This window comes from Ascaphus truei, chromosome 4 (genome assembly GCF_040206685.1).
Source record: "Ascaphus truei isolate aAscTru1 chromosome 4, aAscTru1.hap1, whole genome shotgun sequence".
NCBI lineage: Eukaryota > Metazoa > Chordata > Amphibia > Anura > Ascaphidae > Ascaphus > Ascaphus truei.
Genome location: NC_134486.1, coordinates 66,642,988 through 66,665,973, shown reverse-complemented (window position 1 = coordinate 66,665,973; position 22,986 = coordinate 66,642,988). Strand labels below are relative to the sequence as shown.

The following is a 22,986-nucleotide window of genomic DNA, read 5'->3' as shown; positions in this document are numbered from 1 at the left end:
TTCTTTTACCCGATTCTGTCCCGGTTTTAACGTAGAGAAAATAAACAACGAAAAATATCCATTTTTTTTTTAAAATTAAGAAAAATGTGAAAACATGGAACACTATTCATGATGCGAAGCACTTAACTACCTTCATGTCCAAGACTGTCCAGAATTGCCTTGTTGTTTTTCATAGGTATGACAATAGAAGACTCCTTCAGCATGGATGCTCTTATTGAATACCAGAAACATCTAAAAGACAGAAGGCAAGCACTGAAGTTCGACATGAAACACAAATATGTCCCTTTGAAGATGAAGCAAGAACTGGACCAGAAACTGAGCCACGCTGTGCAAGAAAGAGACGAAGCAGAATTAATAAACCAAAGATTAAGGCTTGGGTACCGTATCCTGCTTTGCTGGTTGTTATTCTACCTGTACTGGAACTTGAGATGGATTCCATTATTTCCATACTGGGTTCGAACTTGCAGCCATTAAAGTTACTACTGTAACTGGAGCCAATTGTGCCATTTTCTCTGATCTTAGTCATTATGCATTTTGCCGATTAACCTTTTCGGTCTATATTTGCAGATCTAATGTAAAATAACCTAAACAGGTTTTTAAAAAATTGCAGAAAAGCTGTATGTGACTTAGCAATTTCAATTTATTTTAACTTCAGTATACTGTATGTTACACAACAGTAGAGCTGATGTCTAGGTAGAACTTTTTATCAATTCTACTTTCTGGCTAGTCTGTATGTTTTGGACAAATCTCTAGTTCAGTGTTTTTCAACCTTTTTTCTCTCTGGGCACCCCTAACCACAGTGCTCAGTTGCTAAGGCACCCCTAAAATAGGACAGGTTCACAGAAAACACAGGACAGAGACAGATAAGGAGTCAGAGGGGGCATAAAGTCAAAGAGCACACACACACACACAACAGTACAGTCACAGAAAACGAACACACGCACACACAACAGAACAAATACACACAGCCTCACCTCTCAACTGCCCATGCTGCTTCCTCCTCCTCTGCTTGGCCATACCCACAGGCTCCTGACACCTCGTCCTGATTGGCTGCTGCTGAGTAATGCAGCCAATCAGGATAGAGGAAACTGCCCTGCTCTGGGAGATCGGGGAAATCCCGCAGCACCCTTTTGATCCTCTCACGGAACCCTAGGATGCCGCGGAACCCCGGTTGGGAAACACTGCTCTAGTTATTGAATAGCAGTAACTTTGTTGGTAGTTAGCCTGACAGTACTTTTATCCCACTGACTGGGAGAGTCACTTTATTTTTAAGACTGTTGCAAAATTACTTCTGTCACAGTGAAATATTTTTTTGCACAATTATGTTACCATTCACTTTCTCACTCCTTCCCCTCAAACTTTTGTAACTTGGGGGCTACTCACAAAAAGTACAAGTGAGGCATCTGAGAGAGCTAAACTTTTTGTGGCGTAAGCCAGGGGAAAATACCTACTAAGTTTAGGGTTGCCAGGTGTCCAGCGTGGAACAGAACAGAACTATCCTGTATTTGGACACTCTGTCCAGTAAAAAAAAATTAGAGGTAATACTGCGCATGTGTCCGGTATTGCCTCTCTGGACATAGTAACCTGACCGGATTGGGGGACCACAGGATTTCCCCCAGCAGGGAGAGAGTAGGGCTGTAGCTAGGGGGGTGGGAAGCTTCCTCCATCCTGATTGGCTGCATTACCCAGCAGCAGCCAATCAGGAGGAGGTGTCAGGAGCCTGAGGGTGGGGACAAGGAGGAGGAAACAGCATGGAGCGGAGGTGTGTGTGTCTTGAGTGCGTCACACTTTTCACAGTTGTGTCAAGTATTTTTGGAGAAGCCACCTGGCAACCGTAATTAAGATATGCACTGACTCAGGGGCGGGGGGAGTCGGTACAAATTACCGGGGCCCGGCGGTCCAGAAGGGGGCTTGGGGCTCGACTATGTTGCATATGTTTTTGTCTCTCTGTAGTATTATTTGTCACTCCTTACTTGCCACCCTTCTCCTTCTGAACCACAGCCTCAAATGACGCCGCAGACATCACAAGGCGTCTCGTTGCAGCATTAAAGGACGTCACAACATTGCATTACTATGGCAACGCGACGCCATGCGACGTCACATTTAGTAACTTCTGCCGCGTCATTTGACGCTGCGGTTGAGAAGGAGAAGGAGGGCGGCAGCAAGGAGGCGGCCACCACAGCTAAGTGCGGGAGAAAAAAGAGCTGCTAGCGGGCACGAACCCGCTCTCCATGGCTCTGCACTGTCTTTATAATAGACGGCAATCAACACAGTATATTAATACTGTATTGAGGTGTCAAGATCTTTATAACAAGAAGGATCATCACTGTATAGTGATCTAGGCTCATCCCATGATGCAGATAACAGAGTTTGTGCTCAGTTCAGGATTTTAATGTGTTTTTAAATTTGTGAGTTGTTGGATTTCAATAATTTTTTTTACATTTTTTTTTGTGATTTACACCAGGAGGTTTCTGAGTGCACGATATTCGTTTCTGTTCTCTTTCTGTGTATAAATCTACCATTCCTTTAGTCGCACCCCTCGTTTGCATATACTTTCGAATGTAAATTGAGTGGAGCAGGGCACTCTCTTTAGTTTGAGTATATTTAAATGAGTCTCGCCACCTTCCTCATAAAATATTTCCATAAGACCAATACTGTCAGGCCCAACAGGATCGGAACCCACAACCTCTGCTATTCTGGGCAGCAGTTCTAGCATTTAACTATACCAGGTGCTGGAAGCGCTACTGTCACATATCTCTCCGGTATCTCAGGTGAGCTTCTTTTTTGTGCTCAAGGCATATTGAACTGGCAACCAGGAAGTGCAAGTGATCTGCTTTTAAAGGAAGCCAGGGGGAGAAGGCTACATGTGTGAGCAGTAGAGTTCAAAAGTATTCTGTGACAGCAGAGCTTCCTGCCACTTGGTTTAGTTCAATGCTAGAGCTGCTGCCCAGACTAGCAGGTTGTGGGTTCTAATCCTGTTGGGCCTGAAAATAAGAGTTTCAGCCTTTTTGGTCATTCCGCCCGGATTTTTCAGAGCAAGAATGAAACGGCTTCTTAAAAAAGCCTTTCACGCACGATCTGGGCATGCGAGAAGGCTTACAGAATAGCAAAACCTGCAAATCGGACCCCAAGGGGCTCTTTCCGCACGGATTTGCACAACTCGCAGCTGCTAGCTGCAATGCCCCATTGAATTTGATGGAAAAAAAGAATGACCTAATATGCCCATTTTCCTGTCTGTTGCTAAACCTCAGACCCTATTTGATCCTCTGCTATCTTTTATTTTTAGGATAGCTGTATGTCTACTCAAAGCATTTTTTTATTTCTTTACTATGTTATGTTACTATGTTCCACAATCCACCACCTATGTCCCCCTAGTAAGGCCACAATTATACTGCTGCTGTGTGCGAATGTGGGCAACCACGTGACGTCAAGTGCACGTTGCGCGCACGCGAAACATCCACTGGAGGCTGGAGGCGACAGGGAAGCGTGGTGGAGGTATGGCCGTGATGTCACGTGAGCGGTTCATCCTCATTGGCTGAACTGCTCATGTGACGCGGCCAATTGTATTTTCAAACATCACGCACTTGGTCGCGTGCCCTATGTGCGCTTCCATTGCATTACATTCATTTGTTCTGGCAGCATGCATGTGTGCGCCGTGAGTATAATCGTGGCCTAAGGCTTCAGCGGAGTATCACTGAAGATAATCAACACTTTTCAATTTTAATGTAATTTTTGGGGTTCAGAACCTCAATATTCCACGCATTTTTGACCTTGGAGGTGGAAATGTCAATTTGAACTGACTATTATACAACATTGGGATGGGAATGCCTCTTCTGAACTTTGTCTATCCCAGTGTAAATAACAAAAATGGCAATCTACAGGAAGCAGTAATCGGCCGCCCTTATCGTATTAACTTAGCAGCATCCATCTTAGAAAAGACTGCGTTCCTTCTTCTTCATTCAGTTTCTTGCACAGCAGTCAGGCTGCTGGTGTAGCGCTGCTGCAGTCCTACTAGGACAGACCACTGTGCCTGTGTTCATTCAGAATAAAAGAGTGAATTCTGGGGGGATACTGCTTTAGGCTAAGGCCCCGCTCCCAGAGTCAGCGCACCCGCACTGCAGACAGGCGGTGCGCTGACATACACAGACCGCGATATGCAGTCTGTAGGGAGCGGGAGCCGGAGCGGGAGGTGGGCGGGAGTGGGAGGGGGGGCGTGGCTTGAGCGGAGGGACCCGCTACTCTCCCCTCCCTCCACGGACTCGGGCTGGAGCTGCTGAGGGTAAGTTTAAACACACACACACGCAGGCACTCATACATAGACACACACACACACACACACAGGCAGGCACTCACACACACACACGCGCGCACACACAGGCAGGCACTCACGCACTCATACACACACACAGACAGAGGCAGGCACTCACGCACTCAGGCACACACATACACACACAGACAGGCACGCACGCACTCAGACACACACACAGACAGGCACTCACCTGCTTTCACTCCACACTCCTCCCCGCAGCCTCTCCTCCCGAAGCCTCTCCTCCCCATTGGCTCACAGCCACACCACGTGACGCGTCAACGCTAGGAAACACCATTCTCTTGTGTCTCCTAGCAGCTGACGCGCCACAGCGTGTAGTCAGCTGTGCCGCCAGGGGGGACCGGGACCGGCTCGCAAGGATTCCCCTGCTGGTGGGGAACTCGCGACATGGCCGCCCGCGCCAACGAGCGCAGCGGGACCAAGGCCTTAGTCCAGCATGAGGCTCTCATCTGCTTATTATGAGTTCACTAGTAATCATACCCGTACTTTGTACCGAGAGCAAACTTTCCTGTTTAAAGTAAAAATCCTGATTTGTTATACGAAAAAAATATATGCAATGGTTGTAAATGAATACTCACATAGTTACTGATACACAATACAAATAAAGGGCACATTGAGAATAGTCTTACCCTCTGCTTTAGTGGGGCTACGATTAGGGGGTTCAAGTTTATGTGTTACAAAAAAATAACCATAACCATATTTCTGCATCGTTGCACTGAGCCGATCCTGTTTAACAGTAGATTTTTAGTTTTTGTTCTACTTACCTTTAGCTACAGAAGAAGACAAGTTATTGCAGATGCTATTTCATCTTGGAAAAAGTCAGATAAAAGTGTCACTCTGTACACGAGCATATCGCAAGTTATAGGAAAGGAAACGGAATTGAGAGGTAAGATGTTGCTAAAAACTTTAGAGCATGTGTTATCATGCCATTAACTCGTGAAATAAGTCTGCAGCACTCCAGGGGTTTATTTAACCCTTTCGGTGCCCCAGGACGTAGTCACTAAGTCATGGCGTTTGGCACCTCTGGGTCCTCATGATGTAGTAGCCATGGCATGCCCAAGGAGTGCTTTTTTTTAAAATCTGCTTAGATCATGTCCTGCGTTCCCATGGAGCGCAGGACGCAATCCGATGTATAGGGAAATGGAAGAGGAATCCTCTTCCGTTTCCTTGTCAAGGGCCACTGCAGTCATGTGACACTGTGACACAGCCCATCCGGCACTCAAAGGGCTAAATGAAGCAGTAACATAAGTGCATAGTGTTGGGACCATCCTGAGAGCTCTTATTTGCTAATTAATAATTACATTAGCATTAAATACTCAGTAGGTTACCAAATCAATCACTTCTATTAAGACACACTGCAACAGTTCGTATCCACCCTCACTGTATGCGCGGAAAGTTTATCTTTAAATTCAATACAGATTCTAAAGATCAGTGTCCGATGTTTTTGCACCTCGTTATAGAACAAATTGTGTTATTCTGATTCATATCCCTCTAAATTTGTTACATGACACTGCATCACTTTGGTTAGTTTGTATAGTGCTTACTTTGCAACAGTTACATTTCTGTTATATCATCCAGCGCAAAACCAGCATCAACCATCAGGGTGCTGAAAAAACTCCAACAAATGCATTAATGTTTGAAATTACCATTCCCAACTAGAGACTCCAAACCCACATTGCATTCTCTGCCCAACTTGTTTGTTGCGTGATTCTATGTGATGACTCTACTGTGATCACTTAATCTCTGTAGTTATATCATGAAATGTATTTTTATTCATCTCACTGGAGCGATGGACTTGAATTAATGTTCCCCATTTTACACTACAGATGATGTAGTCCCTACAAAAGTGTTTGATGATGATGATGATCCCGGGAAGACCAAGGAAGCTGAAACTTTGATAGAATATGTTAAAAGGTAATTGTAATGACTTACAGTAGCTTTATAAACATACTTAAATTATTGATAAATATGGTGTATGAATGCCTTCCCTCAATTGTAATCACTGTGTATGTTGCAGTGTGAAATAATGTCACAATTTAAGAATATAAATAGGTGAAAAAGAAAAATTAGTTTTGTAAAAGAATAAATGGTACTGCACCCTTAAATTCCATAGTGTTTGCACTTGTGGTACTAGTAATTACAGCTGAACCCCGTTATAACGCGGCCCTCGGGGTCCACAGAATGAGGCCGCGTTATAAATTTTGCCGCGCAAGGACTTACCGGCATCTGCAGCTCTATCCTCTCTGCAATTGTCACTGCTTCATCAGGCTGCATCCACATGTGCCGGACTTTCGAGCACAGAGGGTCACACCTACACACCTACACACCTACACACCTACACACCCTGTGTGATTTTTTTTTTTTTTTAAACATTCAATGCTTTATTGCTAATGGACACACACACACCCCTATACCATGTGGTAGTTGAACATTAATACATTTTATATAATACACATGCAGGAATCGATCCCAGGACCTTTCATATGCTAGTACCAATTCTCTACCTGCAAGCCACAGGGTTTGTTTGATGTCACAGACTCTAAAAACAAACTTAACATATAGTACACTGTAGATTTTAAATCAATGTATAGAATCTGTTTTATCACACCTATCCTGTGGTGTAGCAGGTAGGGAATTGGTGCTAGCATGTGAAACGTCCTGGGTTCAATGTGTGTGTGTGTGTGTGTGTGTGTGTGTGTGTGTGTGTGTGTGTGTGTGTGTGTGTGTGTGTGTGTGTGTGTGTGTGTGTTAAAGCATTGAATGTTTAAAAAAAAAATATATGGAGATGTTTTTAAATTGGGAGCCACGCTCAGACCACGTTATAATATAAGCAGATCACGCTATAACGGGGTTGGGATAGTGAGGTCTGCATTCTGTAACAGTACTTACACTTATTAACTGCACCTCGTGTCTACATCCTTTTTCTTACCTCTGAACTATGCATCAGTCGCGTTGTGCTCATTGGGGGCATACAAGGAGTACATCAACAGACTCAGGGACATCTTTGTGAGTTGCCCATCAGGCTAAGAAATAGCAAGCTCACAGCTACCAGACACATTTGCAATGTTCTGTTTTGATAAGTACTGTACTTTTTATAAGCCTTAGAGGTATTTTTGAAGATCATCTTTTTTGAAGGCAACTCTACATAGTTTGTGTGGTGGCGCTGTGCAAAACTAATTGATCATTTATTAAATAGCTATCAGAATGGCTGTTGGAAAATACTTTAAAGTATTTAATTGTTTTATCGAGATGTTAAGACCACACATTAAATACGTTATGGTGGGTAAAAATGTGACAAAAACCCTCCACCTTATAGCGTACAGCAAATAAAAATATCACTGTGCGCACATTCACACGTCTCAGACAGGACTGCAACTCTGCTTTTCACCACCATCTCCCAGCATGCATTGCTTCCACTACAGCCAGGGATTCTGGGAAATGACATGCAAATGAGCATGCAGTTTAACATTTTTTGTCATAGAACCAGGAAAAATAATTTAAAGTAAGAAGATTCTTATGATTCCGAGCTCTGCCAGCCCAGCTTATGTGATTAGGCAGCATTGCTGCTTTAAAGTAATTATCTCATTATTTGGTATTCCTTTCTGTGGTCCCTCACTACTACTGCTACTGAATGGTCACCTGGCAGGAAAAAGAGTGACCATGTACAGTATAAGCATCCCAAGAATATCAATTGAAGGGTGAAGGGTCCAAGTAATATTACCCTTAAAATTGGGTTGTCCATTGGGATCCCACATCCCTCCCTCTTCAAAAATATGGAAGAGTAAATAAATGAATAAGGTAAAAAATGAACTATGTAGATTGCTGCTTTGACACCTTTACAAGCAGGGACTGCTGCACTGAAATGATAGTATTTTATATAAGGTGCATTCCATACACATATCCTAACAATGAACCAGGTCTGTCAATATGAACACAAACTATTTTACCACTTTTTCTTGTGCTCTGAAAAAAAATGAGACTAATTATAGAAGTATTTATTATACTATAGTAGACTAAAATAAGCCCCGACACTGCTATTCTAAAGCTAATGAACCTTATTACATGTGATGCCCAAGTGGAAGGTAATGTACAATTTATATCTGACCCTTCCAGCAGCGATGCCATTATTATTACAACCGAGGCATTTGGGTGTGCTTTCTTTCCTTACAGGTTTAATGAGCTATTTGTAGACGGGCAGTATAAGGCTGCAGCAGTTTATGCAGCAAACAGTCCCAGGGGAATCCTCCGGAATACAGAAACTATGGAGAAATTCAAAGGTATGCAGGGTGACATGTTACTTATAAATTCATGGGAAGCAGAGGGATGCCAATCACCTGACAATCTGGGTCAGAGCCTCAGTGCTTTATGGAAACCTCTGAACAATGATGTAACCCTTTTACTTCTGCAGACGCATTGCAAAAGGCTCAAAGCATACTGTAGGCTAAATCAGGGGTGGGCAACTTTAGTCCTCAAGGGCCACCAACCGGTCAGGTTTTCTGGATATCCCTGCTTCAGCACAGGTGGCTCAATCAGTGGATATCCTGAAAACCTGATCTGTTGGTGGCCCTTGAGGACTGGAGTTGCCCACCCCTAGGCTAGATCCACAAAGCTCTGTTAAATCAGGACTCATAACATGACATTACCTAAAACAGTAACGGGTGTTATTTTCCCTGAGTTTAACGTGTATCCACAAATGTAATTTATATGCAAACGTCATGCTAAAGTATGTTTTCACCTTACTCCTATCCAGGACCCTGAGATAGGGCTTGAGAGATAGAGGTTATTATCATTACCACTAACAGCCGTCGTGGTTAACGCAATGCTCTGTATGGGAGATAACTTGTCTAAACGTGACGTTATTGGAAGATACAGTATGTGGTAAAGCCCAACCTGACATTACGTTAGGTTAATTGTCACGTAACCTAACTTAATGGTGCTTTGTGGATCTGAGCCTTTGCTGTTTTTTTATGTTTATAATTTTCAACGGTTATTAAAGGTGCAATGCCACAAAGACGGCCAGGAAACAACCTTTTCAACCTAGATATAACACATTGAACATACCAGTGGCGTTAATTCACTTTGATCCTAGTGATTTCCTCTTCAACCGCTCCTGAAATTCCCCATGGGGAATGGGGAAATAGGGAATTTTAGCTGAAAACGTTCCACTTGGCAGCTTTGGCAGGTATAGAATTAGCACCTGAGGGAGGAATAGATATTTCTAAGCACTCTTAGCTTAATCTACCAATTTTGTTCAAGGTCATTCTAGAACGTTTTCAATCAACAAGCCAAGCTGCCTCTGTCTGAGAATTGTTTTTGCAAAAGCACAATTTAAAAATCGATAAAGTGATGTACAAACAACGAATTGATAAAGAAAAAAAATCTACGATCGTGTTGTTTCATGGTGAACTTATATTGTGGCGAAATATTTACGTAAAATGAGTCTTAATCTACTTTACAAAAGCAGGAAGCTAAATGCATTCAGTAAGAACTGCATTAACTCTAACTCTATCGCAGCATTATTTGCTCCGTTTGATGTAAGCCCCTCACTTGCCATTTACTAAAATAAGAAGTATTGGCATTTTTCTGTGGTTGGGCACCAAATTCTATATTCCAAAAAAAGTTGGGTAGACATATTTTAACATAGGAAGATGTTACAATAATTCAAAGGTGTTGCTTAGCTTTGTTTTTTGCATCACCTATGAATGTTGCACATTGGAAGTACAACATTTATGCAACATATTATGCACTTATATTACTAATATAGTTGATAATAGTTATTAATAATGAATAATAATGTAACATATTGTCCGCTCTGTTCCCGCTGGCACTGAAAGGGTTGTGGCGTTACAGAATATAGACTAGTATTTGTAACCATGTGTCATCTTAACTCTATGCCCAGGACATACTTGAAAACGAGAGGTAACTCACAATGCATTACTTCCTGGTAAAACATTTTATAAATAAATAAACAGTGACACTTTGCCCCAAGGGGCCGACAGTCTAATGTTTGATGGATGAGGCAAAGGGAGGTAATAAGACAAGAAGCTTGCATTTAATTTTAAATTCACTTTACAGTCCAATGACTTAACCACAAGACCACTCCTTTCCCTGGCTTCACTCCACTGATTCATTCAGGTTTATTATTCATTCAGCATCAAATTACAGTATATTCACTGATAGCACCCATGTGTTTGATGGATGCATTTTGCACCTATGAGGTTTGTAATGTATGTCGATGAGGTTATAATTGGTGGTTTCCGGGAACATCTGACAGATGAGCACTGATGACCCCCAGTCCTTGTGATGTGAAACCCAGAGTGCAGTTGTGAGAGGGAACTAGTGCAAATTCTTCTATTTTGCACTTTGTGGGTTATAGGTATATCGAGTCCCTTTGCACTGGTGTATTTGTACTTCTCTAAAAAATTACTTTGTATCTAATTAGGTTGAGTGGCTGGTCCTATATAGTGGTTTATTATGTGAAACCCTGTCATGATTTTATTATTCTAATTGCGAGCACACTTTTCTTAACAGCTGTTGCCCTGGAAGGACAGGTTCGGCCTTTGATGTTATTTTTTGAGGCTCTTGTAGGCTCCAGTTTTTTGACCAAGCATCCTGTTAATGCAGCCCTGACATTGGATGGAATTACATGTGCTTTAGCCCACAATAAATTAGACCTAGTTATACATTGGGTTAAACAACAAAGGTAAGATTAGCTTATTATTGACCTAATATACTAGCTTTCCCTTTAATGCTGTACTCTTCATGCCACTGATATAAAGACCAATAAGACATTGCTCTTAAACATAGATGTTGATCCACTTAATTATACATAATTCCAGAATACACAACTAACTATGTTTGATGTGTTTACTCCTCTCGGTGCCACAAGAGTATGAAGTATGACCAGAAAATTGTACAATAATATAGTAATGTCTTCATTTATGGTGCTGGAGAGGAGAAGATGTACTGAGTGTTTCATAGGCCATCTGTTATGCTTACGTTTTAATTATTTTGCCTTGTAGAGGTAAGTAGTTTTACATTTTGTGTTGGACCATTTGAGCTAATGACAGCAGAGCATTACAGGAGTCGTGTGGGCCCACGGAGCCAGGATGAGTTATTTCTGCAAACCAAACGGCAAATAAAATTATACAAAATACTCAAGAATAAGGGGGAAAATCCAGACAAAATGGAATCGCAGGATACACTTTTACTGATACTACTAACCATCCATACTCAAATTATACTATGGAATCTGTAGGGTTGGGGATCACCCGAAGTAAATAGGGCATTGATTACTAAACCATTCAAACATGGTGATGCCAAGCCTGTCAGTCATTTTTCACAGTGATAAGTACTGCTTCAGGATCCCTGAGCTTACAGACCTTTCCTGGTTGGCTGCTGGGTCAGTGACATCATAAAGACCTGCACACCTTCAGCAGACCTGCCAAGGGTCCCAAAGATTTGCTTTCCCAGGGGGACTTCTGTTAGTGAAATGGGGAAAAAGCGTAAGAAGCAAAGAAACCCCAGGAGAAACTGGGGGCAACAAGATAATGCAGATTCTATGATAAGTTACAATGAAGGGAAGTCTAAAGCTTTCATCAACCAAGAGAAGAAGCAGGAACATGCTAACAAACAGCCCAAGAGAACTTGTCAGCAGGAAGGTAGCATAAAAAGCATGAGGAAGGAAGAGATCGTGGAGAAAAATATGGAAGATGAGGAGATACCAAAAGATTTTCTGACTTCCACTACTGATATAGATAAAACAAAAAACGTGAATAACTGTGATGATAATCTGAAGCCGCAAAACAGTGCAGAGACCATGAAGCAGCACAGAGGGTGAGGAAGGAGACGGTGAACCAGTAAAGGATATAGTGACATGCAATTATTTGCAGATATTATTTTAGAAGTCTTTTGCAAATGTGGTATGATATTTTGTAAGCTCTAAACGATTGTCCTTAAGTAAAAAATGCAGTAACCCTCAATATGACAAACAAGAAGTCTAGTCTAGTAAGCAGAATATGTAGTTGCAGTCCCTCGTGGCATGCAAACAAATATTTGTAAACTATTTATCAATTACCTCCTTCGAAACATCCTGTCACTCTTAAAAGTAAAAATCTTTCTACTTTCATCCCTTTAATAATGAATGAATATATTATCAATGACCTATGTGAAATTCTGTATTTTACAAGACAAAGATTGAAATGTACCTGCACACAGAAGGTCCCACAAACAGGGTTACTACTGAAGATCATAAAGACCCTCTAAATGATTTGGTTAACATAAAAGTTAAAAAAAATTTGTTTTTAAAATAGTTCTATTCAACCAGTTTTCTTAAAGGCAGCACTTGCCTTCACTCCCACAAATATATCATTACTATTAGTACAGTTCACTGGTCGTGGGTCAGATTGCCACATACATGGACAGTCTTTGTTTCATATGTAATTATGTATTTTGCTTAAACCTTATACTTGTTTTTTCTTTATTGCCCCAATGCATTCCTATACACAGTAATATACCAAGCATTGCACATTTTTACAGTATTATGCTAACCATGAGTATACCTGTGGGAATGTTTTTTTTTTTTTTACTCATTATTGATCCTATTAAGAAGTTGTTTGGTGTATTCTCACATTCACTGCTACATGTGATTTTCAGATACTTTTGTTATTTAATAAAATCTCATATTTCTCTCCTGGTATATTTTTGCCATCCGATGTTTTTAGGTTGACTTTCTCCGAGGCCCTTGGCGATGTTATTTCGGATTATGGAGAGAGAGAGCCACCCCACAAGTTCACATGTTTGGCATTGGCTGAGTTGATCTACAGAAAGTGTGCTAGTCACAGGAAAACAGCTCTCTGTATGTGTTTCCAAGGCCAAGTGCAAGGGGCCATGGACTACACCTATCAATGCAAACACTTTTTATTGGGTAATCCCTTATTTTTATGAGCAATCGTTACAATATGTTGCATGTCCTTCCTTACTGAACGGTTATATACAAATATTGAACCATTTTCTTTACCTTCAAATGAAAATAAAGCCAAATGCTTTAAATTAATATAAAGAAACAGCTTGTAGATCTATGAATATAAAGAAAAAGCTTGTAGATATATTATATCTATGGGATAGGCTAAACCATAATACTGAGTTAAGTTATGGTGAGTAAAAAAAGTGACAAAAACCCTCCACAGGAAAGCAAATATGCAAATATAGCTGTATGCTCATCTGCATGTCTTAGGCAGGTCTGCAACCCCGCCTTTCCCCATTATGGTTTAGCCTATCCATAGCCTCTCTTGCATTCCCAGAGGGGTTGCGCTCCATGGGAGTGGTTGTGGTGTGTTGCGGGCTACGGGAGGCTGTGGGGGGTGGGGTGGGTTGCGGGCTAGGTGAGGAGGTGTTGCGGCCTCCGGAGGGGGGACTGTGTTGCGTGCTACTGTTGCCGGGCGTTGTCCGGTGGTGATGTGGTGTCGGTGAAAGTGAGTAGCAGAGGGTGTTGCGGGCTACGGGAGGCTGTGGGGGGGGGGGGGGGGTTGCGGGCTAGGTGAGGGGGTGTTGCGGCCTCCGGAGGGGGGACTGTGTTGCGTGATAGTGGAGGAGATGCGGGCATTGTCCGGTGGCGATGAGGTTCTGTGGCGGTGAAAGTGAGTAGCAGAGTGTGTGTATGTTTGCTGGGGGTGTGTCGTGTTTTGGCGGTGAACGTGCGGTCCGGCGTGGTTGTGTTGAGGTGAAGGGGAGGGGTGTTGGCAGGGTAGGCACGAGTGTGTGCGGGTGGTAGAGGGGCTGCGGTACCGGGAGAGGTCTGGCGTGCGGTCGTGGTCTGCATTGGTGGGGGGTGAGTGGGTGGGGGTTGTTAAGAGGCGGTGGCCGTCGGTGTATGCTCCGTGAGCGTGCGGTGTGTGGAGGTGATCGTGCGCTGTTGTGTGAGGGTGGGGTGTGTTGCAGTGGTGAAAACAATATATATAGATAAGAGCCTGTACCTGATTTCGCAGTTCTTTTGGTGGTAGCAGGCGGTGAGGGTTTTGTGGGTTGAGAGGTGAGAGCTGTGAAGCGTCGTCCCAGAGCAGTGAGGGTTAGGTGCTGTGAAGCGTTCCCAAAGCTCAGTGAGGGCTGGGAGAGTGTGGCAGTGGTGTCGGTGTGTTGGCCGCAGGCCAATGAGAGGTGTGCGGGGGCGGGCGGGCCAAGGGAGCCATCTCATTGGCCTGAGGCGGAGTGACGGGCCAAAGGTCCAATGTGATTGCCCCTAGACACAGGGAGACACAGGACGGACAGACGGACATACAACGGTTTGAAAAAAATATATATAGATATACTATTTTTTTATTGTTTTCTGTTCTATCTAGCTGAAAAACATTCTTCGCAGTGACTATATGCTTCTTCACAAACACACTATCAAACTACTGTGGTCTGATTTTGATTTGCATACAGCAGCACGTGATTGGGCAAGTTAATGGAAAGTAGGGAGAGAGAGAGAGTTGGTTTATGCAAGTGTTTTATAGTATGTATTGAGTATATGTGGCTCTTGTTATCCATCTTTTCCTGTCCTTGGGGCATCAGCTAAACTACCAGGTCTGAGCTGTTGTAATCCTTGTCTGACTAAACATCGAATGTTAAATATATAAAACGTGATGACCAACAGTAATGGGTAGAACAGCAAAATACAGACACGCTGCATATTTATTATGTTTATGAATACGAATAGCCCTATATAAATAAAGGAAACGAAGGAGAAACAGGTGCGCAAATCACATCAGGATATGGAAAAGAAAGTGAAAACACAAAATAGTGCAATATTGTCTGCTCCAACAGATAATTTCAATGCTGGAAATTCTATAAAGTTTGCACTCACGTGTTTAACGTGAAAGCGTTGTGGTTGTTCAAAGTTACCAACTTATGTCTCCAGACAGGTACTCCAGATCCATGTCCTGGAGACATAAGTTGGTAACTTTGAACAACCACAACGCTTTCATTTCACGTTAAACACGTGAGTGCAAACTTTATAGAATTTCCAGCATTGAAATTATCTGTTGGAGCAGACAATATTGCACTATTTTGTGTTTTCACTTTCTTTTCCATATCCTGATGTGATTTGCGCACCTGTTTCTCCGTCGTTTGCTGATTGAATTTGGTTTGAATTCTACGTTGGGAGCTGCACTCATTAAGGATAGTATATCATCTGTGTTACCTTTGATTTATTAGTAATATTATTTGCACTTGTTCTTTCTTTCACTATATAAATAAAGGTATACCTACATAAATGATGCTTACACAATCCGTTTGATACATATACTGTCGTTTACGCCGTGTGTTGGTAATATCTACTGCAAGTGTGCATTTTGAAAATGTCCTATTCACCTGCAGCATTTACTGAACATGCTGAGCTGCTGAGTGAGATGCAGGGAGGAACTCACTGCCTACAGGGCAAGAAACATTTCCACCCAGCCTATGTTTATTTCTTTAAGACCATGAACTATTCCACTCGATACACATGATTGCACATCGTGTTTCCACTACACTCCGCCCTTAAGGGAATCCACTCGTTAGTAGCCAAGCTCTGACTTACTGTGAAAGTTATTGCTCAGATGGAATTGGGAGTTTTGCAGCCGTGTGAGCCACTGACACCCAGCCATGCTGCCACTGACACCAAGCCGTGCTGCCACTGACACCCAGCCGTGCTGCCACTGACACCCAGCCATGCTGCCACTGACACCCAGCCATGCTGCCACTGACACCCAGCCGTGCTGCCACTGACACCCAGCCGTGCTGCCACTGACACCCAGCCGTGCTGCCACTGACACCCAGCCGTGCTGCCACTGACACCCAGCCGTGCTGCCACTGACACCCAGCCATGCTGCCACTGACACCCAGCCATGCTGCCACTGACTTCCAGCCATGCTGCCACTGACACCCAGCCATGCTGCCACTGACCCTTTTACAGCATCTAACGTTAAATGTTTTATTTACCTACTACCGACAAGTATATACTTCTAAACGCTAGGAACTGTTTAGGAAACCTGTAAGTTGTCATGTGATCTTAGCTCTAAAAGCATTTTGTAAAATACTGTTACTTGAAAAGCTGAAAGAAAAATGTAGGTATTACTGCCAGAGATGGAGCAATACCCAAGAACCCATTACAGTGCACTCACCTATAATTATTGAGTATTGTATAGTGTCAGATACCAACAAGAATAGCTAGTGATACGTTGCCATTATAGCCAAATGGGTGAACATATAAAGTCGCCCCTAATGTATCGACCAGGAATAATGAAAGTTTAAAATACTTTATTAGAAATTATATCATAAAATAAATGTGGGTAACTTGGCACACATATAAACGTAGACACTGTACAAGCAGTAAAAAGGCTATCATTAAGATGCCTGTGTGGCTACCTAGTGATGGGGAATAATGTTCCCTAGGTTAGATCTTAGGATCTTAGTGGGGTTGTGATACCTATTAGGTTAAGTGCTGGACAAGCTGCGTTGCTTGAGAATAGGCTATATATGTCCTAATCAGAGTGGTGGTAGGTGATCTTAGGACAAGGTAGTTATTGTAGGGGCACTTAAAGACAGAAAGTGCCTCTGGGTAACCACGAGCTGTATAGACGTAGCCTTGTGTAATCGCCAGACCCAGATGTATGTCTGTATCATACACACATACAGTATAAGCCACAGAAAACCCTTGGCATACTAGCCACAGAGTAAATGCCATGATGCAATTAGTATAAATGAACAGCCCGAGTGAGTATTTTGGGGACGGACACAGAGATAATTATTATTAGAAGTCCTTAACATCCACTTAGCTGGTAGCTAGTGTTCCAAATGATATGAAACGCCACTTGTTGCTGTATTACAGAGCATATACCTAGTATGGCACTTCATATCAGAGTAGATTGTTACAAAGTAGGCTCCTAAGTATAATTTTTCACATGAATCTGTGGAAAGGCGGCATACTGCTGCTATCTGAAAAAAAAAGCAGGGAACTGCAACAGTGTCGCCGCTCGGGAAAGTGAGGTTTGGAGGGAGAACCCAGCGTTAGTCAAATCTGCTACAATAACTACCTTGTCCTAAGATCACCTACCACCATTCCGATAAGGACCTAGCCCATTGTCAAGCAACGCAGCTTGTCCAGCACGTAACCTAACAGGTATCATAACCCCACTAAGATCTAACCTAGGGAACATTATTCCCCATCACTAGGTAGCCACACAGGCATCTTAATGACAGCCTTTTTACTGCTTGTACAGTGCCTACATTTATATGTGTGCCAATTTACCCCCATTTATTTTATGATAGAATTTCTAATAAAGTATTTTAAACTTTCATTTTTCCTGGTCGATATATATTAGGGGCGATTATATTTTCACCCATTTGGCTATAATGGCGACCTATGCCTACCTAGTCTTGTTGGTATCTGATACTATATAATACTCAATAATTATAGGTGAGTGCACTGTAATGGGTTCTCAGGTATTGCTCCATCTCTGGCAGTAATACCTACATTTTTTCTTTCTGTCCATTTACTATAACCAGAGTGCACCCCTTTTCCTCTATATACCTGGTGGGTCGGGTGGATATCTGTTTCTGGTTGTACTGTTTCAACAAAGCACAAACAGGTGTGTTGGAAGCCCCAATTTTCCAGAGCCCAAACTTAAGGTTCAGAGTAAGACGTGCTGCTACACCCTAAAATCTGACCGGACAGCAAAGTGTGAATTACCCTCCTAAGCTTGTTTACAATATAGTATGTTTAATAAAAAAAAACTCATGTCGCTGGATTGCCCGTACTGACCTGATCTGGCTTTTCCTTTATAGACGACTACTTGTTTTTACTGAAAAACTGTCCTGACACGGAGTTGATTCATGCTCTGACCGAAGAGTGCAATGGGAAACCAGCAGCATTATCTGTTGGACAGGCTGTGCTCTGTCTTATCTGCACTGATCATAAAGATCATGGATTTCAGCTGTTAGAGAGCATACACAAGTGTGGACAACGTAAGTATCTGACATTATCATTATGTGACATACCACCATAACAGCCACCAACCTTAAGCAACCAGGTTGTAGGTCCTCTAACGGTGGTGGGTTCACCGCCCTCCAGCTCTATACGATTTAAGACCTTACATCTAAAACTACAGTAGTATCTATTTGCATGAAATATGGACTAAATGAGGAATGAAAATTAGAGACTTTATGACCCCTATGAATCAAGCACTTGTATATTTATGATTTGGACAATTGCTGTTCCAAAAAAGGACAGGGTTGTATATTCAACCAATGCATTATTAACTATCTTATTTTAAAATATGTAAATTTGCAGGCTCTCCTGTGCCTTGTGACGATCGACTCCCTCAGGTTGCTCTGCCGTCTGTCTCTGACTTACAAAGCTCTCAACAATGCTGCCTCCCCCCCTCCCTTTTACATCTCAGCTCTCATCCCATATATCTCTAAATGCCCCCTACGTTCTGCCCACAACATCCAACATTCCTCCTCCCTATTACTCTGGCCAACAAGACTCCTACTGTGCTGCCACCTCTCCTTGGAATTCCCTACCATGCACCATCAGAACTACCCCAGCTTTCAGACATTTACAAACTCCTTGAAAACTCACCTTTTAAAGGAAGTCTATCAGGCATACCCCTAACATCTAACTCCACCCACCCACCCCTCTAACCCCATTGGTACCAGCTGTGCAGCTGGACCAATCTCCACGCTATGTAACACTCCCAAACACCCCCACTCTCAAACCTTTATGGGATCAGCTGTCTGGCTGGACCATACTCCAACCTGAGGTATACTGCATCCCACAATGAGCAGCCATTTTGTGCGTGGTTGTCCTTATTTGTATTTGTATACAACTCTGTTTATGTAAATATCAGATCTCTGTAACCCCCATTGTACCGCGCAGTGGAATATGTTGGCGCTTTACAAATAAAGAATGGTAATAATAATAATAATATATGTTGCACAATTTACAGCGTAAATATTTTCTTCCTCAGGTGCCTTGGAGCAGGTCATTATTAATGATGTCAGGTGTACACCAGAAGAATGGGTAGAAATTGCTGTTGAATGTTCAAATAATAACTACATGCCATTGTCTGAGAAGATCATGTCTATTGTAATATCACAGGACGGAGTAGTGGAAATGTCTTCCAAGGATGAGGATGCAAAAATAATGGACCATGTCTTCATGTAGTACCTCTTGCCTGGCAGCAGAGGGAGCTATTATGCTAACTAGCCAGATAAAAACAAGTTGGCTCTATGAACACCTAAATGCTTGGACTCAACTATTTCTTTTTCTTTATAATACTAGAGGCTTTTTCTGTTACTTGATGCCGTGCTGGTGACTTGTCATATGTGAATGCTTAGATTTTGCAGAACAAAGCATATAATATAAAATGTAAGATGTAGTTGGGTATAAATTATTATATATCTAGTGCATACTTCTATTAAGGTATACTGTTATTTTCCGCATAAATAGTTTCAAGTCCTTAAAAGAGCAATCCCTTTATCAAAATGAATTTCAGAAAATAAAAGCACCTTGACTTTTTATACTTAGGCGTCATATGATTTACATTTGATTTTATGAACCCAAAAAGCACTGAAACAATTACTTTCTATGGCTAAGAATGTATGTACAGTATGTGTGTATGTCTATATATATATATATATATATATATATATATATATATATCACTATTAATGCACATAGTGCTTCACACCAGTAATATGTGACAGTCATAAATAAGAAATAATATAAATAACACATAAAGGGGAGAAGTGCTTCAGACATAAAAGTAACATTTAGGAAAAGGAGTCCCTGCTCCGAAGAGCTTACAATCTAAGTTGTTGGTAGGAAGAACGTACAGAGACAGTAGGAGGGCGTTCTGGTAAGTGCGTCTGCAAGGGGCCAAGGTTTATGTATGAGGTGTAAATTATCAGCCATTGAGCTACTCATATGCTTCCTTAAGCAGGTGTGTTTTGAGGTGGGCCTTAAATGTGGATAGAGATTGTGCTAGTCGGATATTGAGGGGAAGGGCATTCCAGAGGTGTGGGGCAGTCAGTGAGTAACGTTTAAGTAGGAATAGAGCTTTAGATACAAAAGGGGTAGAGAGAAGACATCCTTGAGCAGAACGCAAGAATCGGGATGGTGTATAGCGAGAAATTAGGGCTGAGATGTAAGGAGGAGCAGAAGAGTGTAACGCTTTAAAAGTGAGGAGGAGTCTTGAGTGTGTGATACGGGATTTGATAGGAAGCCAGGAGAGGGATTTCAGCAGGGGAGACGCTGAGACAGATTTTGGAAAGAGTAGAGTGATTCTGGCAGCAGCGTTGCCAAGTGCTTTCCAATAAGAAGTGTAAGATTAGAATGAATATGACATTTTGCCTGCACAAAAGCATTTAGTCCTTGGTAAGGCTGCTGCCAACTTAATATCAATATTTCTCTCAGTTTTACACTCCGTGGACCCCTAAATCTCACATCACCAACCCAAACAGTGCTGAATGAGCCATCAATGCTCCTGGCTCCTCCACACAGATTATGAAGGAAGATTTATATTGAGATCTACATTTTATGTTGGGGAATATCCACAAAGTATGATCACATTACAGCTGATAGCAATATTGAGTATGCATGCAAAGTCCTAAGTTGGGTTTCGTTAAACAACAGAAACCCGCAAAAATACTCAACTTGTTTTTCATTTCATTGTGAAGGTTGCATTGCTGGGCCCTTTGGTAGATAAAGGGTTAACAAAAGGATGATATACATGTGTTTATGTCACATAAATTCTATGTGTTGACATTTCCTTGAGTGGTATTTGATGGCAGAGTAAACACTTTTTTTTTATGTATGTTCAACATGTGAGTAGAAACAGGACTCAGACTGTAGGGGAAAGATCAGGGTGAAACAAATATTTGCTTAACACGACTGCTCCAAACATTTCCAGCCACAATTGCTTACATCATTTGAAAACTTTTGGCCAACTCTGTGATTAATTCATTTTAAAGTGTTATTCTGGTTTCCTAGAATTTCTTTAGTTTTATTTATTTTGTAACTAATTCTCTTTACGTTTCATTCTTCAATGTGATGACATACTTAATTAAATATTTTTTTCATTTTCGGGGAGAAATAGCAATACCTTTTTTTGTTCTTATACTCTGTGCTGACAGAGGTATTGTATTGTATTGTATGTCTTTATTTGTATAGCGCCATTGATGTACATAGCGCTTGACAGTAGTAATATACATGGTAATCATATAAATAACAAATAATATAAATAACAGGTCATGGGAATAAGCAGTGCTTGACAAATCACCCAAAAATCTACTCGCCGAACCAAAAAAATCTACTTGCCACCTAGTCCCGCCTCGCTTTAAAAAAATACATAAATAAAATAAATTCCTAGTAAGAACAATCGTTTTTGACATAAGTTTATTTATTGTATTACATTATACTACAATTAGTCCTGGTTACGTGTGTGTGTGTGTGTGTGTGTGTGTGTGTGTGTGTGTGTGTGTGTGTGTGTGTGTGTGTGTGTGTGTGTGTGTTTGTGTGTGTGTGTGTGTGTAAATGTCGGATTTAGAAAAAAAAAGCCAGATGTGAATGACTAGTTTCCTGAACCCTTTAATCAGTGTCTGGATGCCCCCACTTCCCAATATTTAAAGCAGCAATCCCGCCTGGGATCTTACCTGATCCGAAGTCCCTCAATGTCCAGGTACCCTCATTCCCGCAATGTTATACATTGGAGGGGAGGTGTTCCCTACCTGTCTTCTGGGTTAGGGGGGGTCTCCCGTGTGAAGCTTGAGTCAGATCTGGAAGAAAGCAGTATAAGTTATTTCGGTGTAGGGATAGGCCAGTTAAGATATACAGGGTAAATAAGAGATCCAGATCCAGAGTGTGAGACAGAGAGAGGGTGGGTGAGAGACAGAGAGAGTGGGTGAGAGAGTGGGTGAGAGACAGAGAGAGGGTGAGAGAGAGAGACAGAGAGGGTGAGAGAGAGAGACAGCGAGATACAGCAAGAGGGTGAGAGAGACAGACAGGGTGAGAGAGACAGAGAGAGGGTGAGACGGAGAGAGACTGAGAGAGGGTGAGAGAGACAGAGAGAGAGACAGAGAGAGAGTGAGAGACAGAGAGACAGAGAGAGAGTGGGAGACAGAGAGAGGGTGGGACAGAGAGAGGGTGAGACAGAGAGGGTGAGACAGAGAAGGGAGAGAGAGGGTGAGAGAGAGGGTGAGAGACAGAGAGGGGAGAGACAGAGGGGGAGAGAGAGGGGAGAGACAGAGAGGAGAGAGACGGGAGGGGAGAGAGACGGGGAGGGGAGAGAGACGGAGAGGGGAGAGAGACAGAGAGGGGAGAGAGACAGAGAGGGGAGAGAGACAGAGAGGGGAGAGACAGAGGGGAGAGAGGGACACACAGAGAGAGTGAGAGAGACACACAAAGAGAGAGACAGAGAGAGACACACACAAAGAGAGAGACACAGAGAGAGAGAGACACACAGAGAGAGAGAGAGAGAGACACACACACACACACACACACACACACACAGAGAGAGACAGAGACACAGAGAGAGATAGAGACAAACAGAGAGAGACACAGAGAGAAAGAGACACATGGAGATAGAAAGAGACACATAGAGATAGAGGGAGACATAGAGAGAGAGAGAGACACACACAGA

General features: G+C 42.4%; 1 protein-coding gene across 2 annotated transcripts in view; it reads left to right on the top strand.

The window, feature by feature from the left end:
- Positions 1 to 21,726, top strand: part of CLHC1 (clathrin heavy chain linker domain containing 1) — a 50,726-nt gene extending 29,000 nt beyond the window's left edge. For both annotated transcript variants that reach the window (XM_075595964.1, XM_075595963.1), the window contains 8 exons: positions 176 to 377; positions 5,098 to 5,213; positions 6,154 to 6,241; positions 8,498 to 8,604; positions 10,859 to 11,030; positions 13,051 to 13,253; positions 18,131 to 18,310; positions 19,315 to 21,726. In XM_075595964.1, the coding sequence (XP_075452079.1) occupies positions 176 to 377; positions 5,098 to 5,213; positions 6,154 to 6,241; positions 8,498 to 8,604; positions 10,859 to 11,030; positions 13,051 to 13,253; positions 18,131 to 18,310; positions 19,315 to 19,511 (1,265 nt within the window). In that variant the 3' untranslated portion in view covers positions 19,512 to 21,726. The remainder of the gene's footprint in view (positions 1 to 175; positions 378 to 5,097; positions 5,214 to 6,153; positions 6,242 to 8,497; positions 8,605 to 10,858; positions 11,031 to 13,050; positions 13,254 to 18,130; positions 18,311 to 19,314) is intronic.
- Positions 21,727 to 22,986: the final 1,260 nt, after the last annotated feature.